Source organism: Mastigoproctus giganteus, chromosome 3 (genome assembly GCF_048544385.1).
Source record: "Mastigoproctus giganteus isolate SK-2022 chromosome 3, ASM4854438v1, whole genome shotgun sequence".
NCBI classification, from domain to species: Eukaryota; Metazoa; Arthropoda; class Arachnida; order Uropygi; family Thelyphonidae; genus Mastigoproctus; species Mastigoproctus giganteus.
Genome location: NC_143577.1, coordinates 237,513,304 through 237,523,274, shown reverse-complemented (window position 1 = coordinate 237,523,274; position 9,971 = coordinate 237,513,304). Strand labels below are relative to the sequence as shown.

Below are 9,971 nucleotides of genomic sequence, written 5' to 3'. Positions count from 1 at the left end.
AGGCATTCAACCCAATCTTGCTCATAAGAAATTATGAGATTGAAAAGTGAATATGCTCTCATCTTCAGCATGACTGTCAGTCCATATTGTAACACAACTTTACAATATGGGCAGAGTCATGCTGAAGATAACAGGTGCATACTCAACCACTTGATGCTGCTGAATTTGCAATGGTATTCATGCAATCATGCAATGGTATTGGGAGAGGGGGACAATTGTAATGAAATGTAGGAGAAGGCCTTAGCAGATCTTTCTGAGAGAGCTAAATGTAAAATTTCACGAAAATCCATCCAGTGGAAGTAGTGCCATTATATGAAGATGGATGAACAAAAAAAATAATTGCCAGGTTTCTAATGCCTCGATTTTAATGAAATTTGGGAGGGGCTCAACATATCTTTCTGAAAGAGCCAAATATAAAATTTCATGAAAATTCATCCATTAGTAAGTGCAGATGGACAGACAGATATGGTGAAGACAACAGGTGCTTTATGCATGTATGTTAACACACCTGAAAATGAGAGTGGGCAGTGCACTCTATCAAAATATAAACCATCCTGTGGTCATTATATTAACTATTTATAGCACAGCATGTTAAAAGTTTGCATTTTCATGCACAGAATATTTCATACACCTAATTCTCACACAGTTTGGTGAATACAGTGAAATGCTGTATGCACCAACTGTCTTTCATTAAATTGTTTACACCAAACTGTTATGCACTGAATTACCACATACACAGAATTGTCATGTATCAAACTGTTGTACAGTGAATCACCTCGCATAAAATTGATGCACACCCAGGTTTGCTAATAATAGCACACTACATTCTACATTCCAGTTTCAGTTTGAGAGGCCTTGCCCTGCACAAACAACTTTAACTTGAATTATACACCACCAATCCCACTTCTAAAACTCTTCCCTATCATTTTTTATAAAAAAAAAAAAAAGAGTCCACTGTCCTAATGTTTGATGACACTCATATTGCTTTTTCTGCATCAAAAAATTGGGTTTTATTTGCTCTCAGCATTACTTTCTTCAAAAAAGCCACAGACTCCAGTACTATAACAATATTTGTAATCCAAACTTTCATGCTTGCATTACAGCATTAAAATTTGTAAATATAGTAAAAGATACATCAAAGGAATTAAAATAAAATGCAGTACAGCATCAGTGGTGAAATTCCAATTTAGTATAAAAAAAGTTTTAATGGATTAAAAGAATACACATAAACTTGTTTTTAATTAGCCTTATACCATAAATATTACAATAAATATTGTATTAAGGAACAAAATATATCACAATAATTCTGGAAGTGCAATACTTATTTTTTAAATTACTTGTATGATTGCATAAGCATAGCATATTCTTTTTTTTCTTCTTTTTAACTATACTAAATGTGCACTTCAATATACATCTAATGAGAGAATAATGAGAGGATCAGAAATAAGGGGAGATATTTTGTCTCAATTTTTAGGTCTGATTACATTTCAGATAAATGTAGTATAATACTTAAACCTTGCTTGATCCAAACCCCTGTTCAACAGAAGCCACATTTAAAAACAGGAAATTTTAAAATTTTCATATATTTTAGTTTTTTTTTAAATTATTATTGCAATAAGACCCTTTTTATTTAAATAAAATAAAAATTGTCTTATTTCAGCAAAAAAAAAAATTATGTTTGCCAGGACAATTCTTCTACACTTGGTACAGTGTCCAGGAATTTCTCTGAAAATTTTCTTGGCATGACACGATAGAAAAAATTAAATACACTACGATTATTATGTCATACTAAAGCAAAATATATAATATACAGCATTCTACATGTTTAGTATTGTTTACATTTGGTGCTAAATGACAGTAATTGTTACTGATGATTGTGGTAGAGATAGAATTTTTTCCTGTCCTTATATGGCATTTTAAATTATTCAACATTTTCCCACTTAATGTGATGAAATTAAGATACGAAAAGCATCATATAACTGATACCTTCCTAGCTTATGGAACAGAAAGGACTCTCTTTCAGAAAGAAGTTTAAAAGTCCCAAGGGCCTATATTGTTTGTTTGTACTATGATTCATACTCATGTAGTATGAAAATATTTTTTTAACATAGTTACATATATGCAAAAATTTGTATATAATATTACTCAAGCTCATTATCTACTACAACAAATGCTTAACTTTCAACAAGTTATAATTATTATTTACACATTAATAATATAAGTCCCAAGGGCCTATATTGTTTGTTTGTACTATGATTCATACTCATGTAGTATGAAAATATTTTTTTAATATAGTTACATATATGCAAAAATTTGTATATAATATTACTCAAGCTCATTATCTACTACAACAAATGCTTAACTTTCAACAAGTTATAATTATTATTTACACATTATTATTTACACAAGTAATACTTTGTGGAAACAAATGGCATTTTTACTAGTTCTGTTTCTATTTGCTTTTTACGAATCTCAAAATAAAGTTTGGTTCTTATCTTGGCATTCTTTGTTCCTATATAATAAGTTATAATTATTATTTGCATAAGTAATACTTTGTGGAAACAAATGGCATTTTTACTACTTCTGTTTCTATTTGCTTCTTACGAATCTCAAAATAAAGTTTGGTTCCTATCTTGGCATTCTTTGTTCCTATATATCCCATTGATATGTTTTCCTTCAAGCATGGTGATGGACATCCACTTGTTATCTTCCCAACTTGATTACCATTTTGATCAAAAATAAGTGTATGACCTGCAGCATAATGATTTTTCTTATGAGAAAAGATTCTAATAATCTGAATTTAGTCATAAGTATATACCACAAGTAGGTTTAACAATACCTGTCAAAATCTTAATACCAGTATTCCAAAAACAAACATATTTCTCAATAAATTTTGATGAAAATTAGGTGCAATAAAGTAAGTAAAAACAATTACTTGAATTCATATTTAAATCAAACTTTTATTACAATAATAATAAATATTCTGACAAAAATTATTAAAAATACAGCTATAAAAATGCATATTGACACTGCAAATTTTAGTTATCTTTAAGCATCCATACTACTTATCCAAATATAGTGAGCTCTTCAAGAATCAAACTGGATCTAATTTTGGTACATAATTGATTAGTGGCAGAAAAAGCCCTTTCAGATTCTATGTTGGACGATGCTATTGTACTGAGACAGTCTTAGATGAGTTGCAGGTTTATCCCCCTTATTCCCTCATCTTCAAAAAATAACCATATTTTCTAGGCTTTGAACTATTTTTTAGCAGGAACAGTTAAAAGTATTTCATTAATTGCCAACTCAGTTTATCTTTATAAATCTCATTAGAGTCAGGCAATTTATTTTGGAAAGAGCTTGCAGAACAATGTTCTGTTCTATATTGGTCTTCTAAGGTTGAATTCTGTTCATCATTTTCTGAAGGAGAAAGACATTAAGAAAAGTATAATTTTCACTATAGTACCTTTACTGTCTGGGAAATAATTTGCTATCATATTGTGTCCAAATTTTGCAATTACTGAAGAACCTGTGATAAATTTGTACACCTGCGTGAAATATGGAGTTTCAATGCTGTATGCAATTCTCTAGCTATTTCAGAATTTTGATTGCCAAGGGTTTTCATCATAAATTTTATGGCAGCATATGCAGTTAAAAGATTCATTTCTTTGCAGCACAGCACATCTACTGCTAACTTTATAGACATCAGTGTAGATATACATGCAGATAATAAATTAAATTCATCCTTACAGAAATGAACACTTGAATCTAAATCAATTAAAGCTTTCTGCACACACTATCTCAACTCAAAAAAGCTTTCAAGCATGGATAGTAAACTGTTCCAACAAGTCTTGGAATTTAATTGCATGACAATTTCTTTGCCAAATTGTGCTGCAATATGCTTTTGTAAATATTTATCATTTTGGTTGGTGGTTATAAAATCACATAAAGATGATTTTATAACCTTTGAATAAATCAAAAACAATTATTTTTTAAATCAGTACTGAAAAACCAGTATTTTGGTATCAATACCAGTATTTGAATACTGGAAAAAAATTACCGGGATTTCGGTATTGTAAGCCCTAACCATAATCAAATATAATGAAAAAATAGTGTAATGTTTTATTTCAAACTAAAAGAACAATAATAGTTGAGATAAAAATGAACATTAGGGGGCAAATTGTGCAAGAAAGCAAGATCATACAGCATCAAGCATCGGCAAAAAAAAAATATTATCATATTTGTTTATTTTTATATTATCAAAAAATATATTATCATATTGATATTATCATATCAATTTCTGATATGATAATCAATTTCACCTATCCATTCCCTCCAACAGTTTGTCTAGTTCTTCCTTGAATTTATTCAAGCTATCCACCTCCCACTGGCTAGAGGTAAACTTCCACACATCTATTCTGCAACCATCCTTCCTTGATTTGAATTTATGTCCCCTCATGTGCATAGTCTGAGCAAGAGGAAGAATCTCATCAGCATTGAGCTTGCTCAATCCACTCAAAGCTTAAACAACTCAATCAGATCAATTTGCAGGTGCCTGGTCTCCAGACACTGAAATTTGCAAAAATGAAGCCTTTCTTGGTGATCTCCAGTAGGGCAAAGATAACTTAGTTGATTTCAATCCTTCTAAAACTGAGTCCTGTCTTATATCTCATAAAAAAAGTTTCTTTTGCTCTTATAGCTTACCTTTGATGACACTGATTTCTTGTCTAGAAATCAGCGTCATCTCTGATTAATTAATGACTAATCTCTACAACTAAGTCTCTCAACTCTGTCTCACATGTTCTGTTTTTACTGCATGCCTTTTCTATAGATACTTTCATAGGCATTGTTCTTCTGAATTGGCTTCTATAACTCCCATTCTCTCTTTCAAACCAGTCTGAACATTTTGCCACAGCAAGTCAGCATACCATCTACTGTCCAACTTCGAGCTCATAGAACCAACTTTTATTCTTCCTCATGTATTCATTCAACTTACGTTTTTTGGGACAATCTTCTTTCATATGTATTTCCTGAAACTTACAATCTACAGAAATTCAAGTCTAATGTCAACAAGTATCTTCTTTCATCTTTTCAACCTTCAACCCATGCATGGTACTAAGAACTATAGGTTCTAATACCTCTCGTGCTTGGGGTTTTCTTAAAAAGTGCACTCCTTTGTTGCCCTCTCTACACCTGCTCCAGCAGCTCTACATCCTTCCTAAAATGAGGCCTCTATACCTGTATGCAATAGTCAAGGTGTGCCTGATAACTGCCGTATAATAATCACCCTCCTTATCACTATTAACAAAATTATATATCATTGACAAAACCCCATGTGTATTGTCCTGGCAGCCTGTCTGCACTGTTCAAAGAATGTATCTGAATGTACAATTACCCCCAGGTCTCTTTCATTATCTACGGCGCCTCCGTAGCCAGGTGGGAAGGAGCAGCAGTGCATAGCACATGCTTCTTGAATAAACCGGGGTTCGAGCCCGTCACCACCAAATACGGAGGATGTGGAAAGGTCAGGAAATGACCACCACATATCCCGGAGCAATATGGCCTTAGTTGCTAATGCTCCTAAAAACCAAATAACTAACCAAAATAACTAACCAGGTCTCTTTCATTATCTACACAATGGGTATGTTAATTTGGGATTACTACTACTCATATGCAATACTTTGCATTTGTCAATGTTAAACCTCAATTGCCTAATTTTTCTAGATCTTGTTGCAGTAGCATATTGTCATTACTATATTTGATACTTGCTTTCAACATCTTTCCCTTGACTGTATTTCTCATCCAAAGCTTTCTAGCAAAACAACAATAAGATTTTAAATTAACTAAGACTTTCCAAGTTCAGCACTACTGCTTATCTACTACAGTTCTTAATCATTATGGTCCACAATGTGAATAGTTTCAGTGGGTTTCATAAAGACTAATAATGTAGCTGCTTTGGTGATTGAATAATGAACACAATCAAATAAAGATGTACATGACTGTTAACTGTGTTTGAGAGTTAATTGTGTATACACTGGGGTGGAGCATCTTTCATAAATAGAAAAGGATATATTATATGAGTATGGCCAATATGCACCTCAGAAAGTAATACTCAAGTGGATACTGGCCTTTCTTCTGAAGCAACTGTCACATGACTGTAGTTTGTGCTTGCCAAATTAGACCCGCTGTTCTTTGCAATCTCTGGAGGTGATGTATTTAAAATCCGCACATGCTTTCTGAGATTTCAAGATTTGCAATGTCAGAGGCAGGAGGATTTCTGGCATCTTGATCTGTACATTTATTCTCAGAAAAGTCAACAGCTTCAGTAATATAATAGTTTACAGAATGAATGTCTGTAAACCCTTCCACAAGTGGGTCTCTGGACAGTGTGCATGCAACCTGGAGTGAGTTTTTTTTAAAGTAATTTTGAAGTTCTTAAACTTTATGGTCCTATTCCCATTTTACCTCTGCAGGTGAACATTTGAGCAGTCTTATTATCAAAAATAAATGTTAAATAAATAAATAAAAATAAAAACGGGAAAAAATAAACTCATCATTACATATTTTTTCTTTGGTAATATTCATGCTTATATATTATAGAACTGGCGGTGATAATTCACAATATTTTGTTCATAGTGAACTACAAAGTAGTATAATGGATGGCATCAATTTACTACCTTCACAACGAGTCACCATGATATTGCACTATCTCAAATAAGTAACACTTCACTAATAGAGAAGACTATTGCTACTTATTCTTGGCAGATACCACCACCCATATGGCACCATTTCAAGGCTTATTGGCCAATGCATATATAATGTACATACTGTTAAGTAAAAATATTATCACTACCCACATTTTGGCAATTAGTGGTTCTTCCCTACCTAGTGGCACCTGTGATGCTGTGAGACCAGTAAATGTGATACTGCAGGTTTGTGGCATGCGATCACACGAAGTACTTGACTGACATGCACAAGGGACATAATCTGATGGACTTCAAAAAAGGAATGATTGTCAGGTACTGATTAAATGGTGGCAATATTATGGAAGCTGCAAATCTTGTGGGCTGCTTTCAAAGTGATGTAGTTAAGGTATTCTAAGAGTGGACAGAGTAGAGCAGCCACTGGCAGGTGCACACCTCTACTTATTGTGTGAACACAGGCTGCCCTTCCTTGTGCAAGCTGACAGATGGAAATTGGTGGAATGGCTGACTTTGGACCTTAACCAGAGGATGATAAGCAGTGTTTCCAAGACTGCAATTCAACAACCCCTCCTCTGTATTGGCATCTGAAGTATGCACCCCAAAAAGTACCCATGCTTATGGCCACCCAGCACCAACAACACCTAAAGTGTGCATCTGAACAGTGTCATTGGACCCCAATGATTGGGAAAAAAGTTGCCCTTTTTGATGAATCACATTTCTTGCTATGCCACGTGAACAGCAGATGAAGGGTACAGTGGCAAACTGCAGAGAGGAATAACTCCAACATCCTGATCCAAAAGAAACAGGCAAGTGGCAGCAGGGTTTTGGTATGTGCAATGATTTCCTGGAAACCTCTTGGAACCTTTATACACCTAGACCACACTCTTCTGAATTCAAACTTCTGAATGCTAAAAGCTATCTATCCATTGTGGTTGATCAGGTGCAGCCCTTCATGGTAACTATCTTCCCAGATGGCACAGGTGTGTTCCAGCAGGAAAATGCGCCCTGCTACGTTGTTTTCTGTATTGTTCAAGAGTAGGCTGCTAAACACAAGAGACTTCCACTTCTCAATGTTGCGTCCACTGAATTCACTGGATATGAATCCATAGAAAATCTCTAGGATTGTGTGGATCAACATATCTGGCATTTGGATCCTCAACCATGGACTATCACAGATCCGCAGGACATAAACCTGGCAGCATGGTACCACATACCTCTTGCAACCATCAGAAGCCTTATAGAGTCCATGCCCAGTATTAGGTAATTGATCATAAAGTTTTGATTGGGCAGTATATACGTGCATACTTGTGACCAGTCATAGCAGTGCCTCGATTTTTTAATGGATAATGTTATCTAACTAAAAGTGATACTAGTTACTTTATGTCTTTTGGAAACGACTATTTGTACATCTGTAGTTGTTTATAAAAAGAGCATAAGTCTGAACATTTACCATCACTGGAGAGACTGCAGTGTCCCTGATGGTTGAGTGCAAAAGTTAATGCAGAGATCATTATATTTAAATATAATGTTTCAAATACTGCAATAGTCTTAATTTGAAATGATCTCCCTGTTATTAATTATACTACTTTTCTATTTTTTATAATTAATGAGATTTGCAATGGTGATCTGACTACAATAAAGATTCCAAACTTTATTTTTTTTTCTCTCTCGTAGCAATATTATAAGCATCATTCCATTGTTCATTAGAATGTTTATGACGATCACTATTGGATTTAGTTATTTCAATGAGAGTAGCAGTGAAATTTGCTTGAAAATATTCTCAGTAGCCAAATGTGTGTTTTGGGTTTTAATAAGATGATCATCATAGGATATGTAAACTAAATATGAACAATCTGTTTCTGAGAGTTCCATACCATTGGTTAATGGATAAATTAATGAACCAAACATCTTAATTATAAAAATTTGAATTGCAATGGCATTTGCAAGAGGAAAAGAGTAAACAATTCTTGTAACTATAAAGGACTCTTTACGGAAAGTTTGGAAAATTAACACCCTGACTGTTGTCAAACTTGTGTGTGTGTGTGTGTGTGTGTGTGTGTGTGTGTGTGTGTGTGTGTGTGTGTGTGTGTGTGTGTGTGTGTGTGTGTGTGTGTGTGTGTGTGTGTGTGCAGTCAGACCTCTATATAACAAAATCAATTGCTCACTTGAAAAAATTCATTAAACAGAAATTTTGTTATAAATATGACCTTTTCAACAATGAAAAATACTGTAATTCAACATTCAGAAATATAGTAAGGTGGAAAACAAATCAGAAATAAGTGGGAATGAATAAATTTTCTAATATTTTAAAACAATTAATTTATTAATACATACATATTAAGAAATGACTACTTACATGATGTGTACAATATATTAGTACACTTTTCCAAGCACATTTTCTTCACACTGAAGGCCTCGATGCAAAGTTTCAAAATGCCAACATTTCATGTATTGTTCTGTATTGTTCAAGAGTAGGCTGCTAAACACAAGAGACTTCCACTTCTCAATGTTGCGTCCACTGAATTCACTGGATATGAATCCATAGAAAATCTCTAGAAGGTTAAATATTACCCCCATTGCCTTCATTTTCATCCAATTCATCGTTGATATTGTCATTAGTTCTTTGAATACTCTCCAAAATGTTGGAGTCACTTGGATATTCAGCTACTACGACATCATTATCAACTCCTAAAAATTCATCAAGAACAATTTCTCCATTGACCAAATCTCTTGCTTGGAGTTCTTCACAAGATTGAGTAGTAGTAGTTCATCCCTCTCATCGCTGTTAATTGGCGTTTTAGCAAAACCTGCTTTTGCGAAACAATTCTTAATTGTTGTTTTTGTCATATCTTGACTCCACACTTTCATCAACTTTGATATGCACATCTGCAAATCTATAACAATCTATAGGTTGCTTAGTTTCTATTCTTAGTATAATTTTTTCAGTATGTGCCTCTGGCAGTGAATTTTTAAATTCTTAATAATGCCCCAGTCCATTGGCTCCAGTTTAGACGAGGTATTCGGAGGGAAGAAAAGAAGCTTCACACTTGTAAGTTTCGAAATTTCTGAGTGGTTGTCGACAATCAATGCGATTTTTCTGTTTTATTTTGTCATCTTTCTATCAAAATTTAAAATCCACTGTTCATCTCATTTCACTTGTCATCCAAGCTTTTTTGTTGTAGTTCAACTCTAACAACTTTACTGCTTTGAAACATCAGGGTTGTTTACTTTTGCCTATTACCAAAAGTTTCAGTTTTTTATTACCAG

At 33.7% G+C, this 9,971-nt stretch overlaps 1 protein-coding gene across 1 annotated transcript in view; it reads right to left on the bottom strand.

Annotated features, from left to right (window-relative positions):
• Window positions 1-2,511: 2,511 nt before the first annotated feature.
• The window catches only part of LOC150088915 (aminomethyltransferase, mitochondrial), a 55,113-nt gene continuing 47,653 nt past the window's right edge, over window positions 2,512-9,971 (bottom strand). The window contains exon 8 of the mRNA XM_090369718.1: window positions 2,512-2,751. Within this exon, the coding sequence (XP_090225844.1) occupies window positions 2,534-2,751 (218 nt within the window). The 3' untranslated portion in view covers window positions 2,512-2,533. The remainder of the gene's footprint in view (window positions 2,752-9,971) is intronic.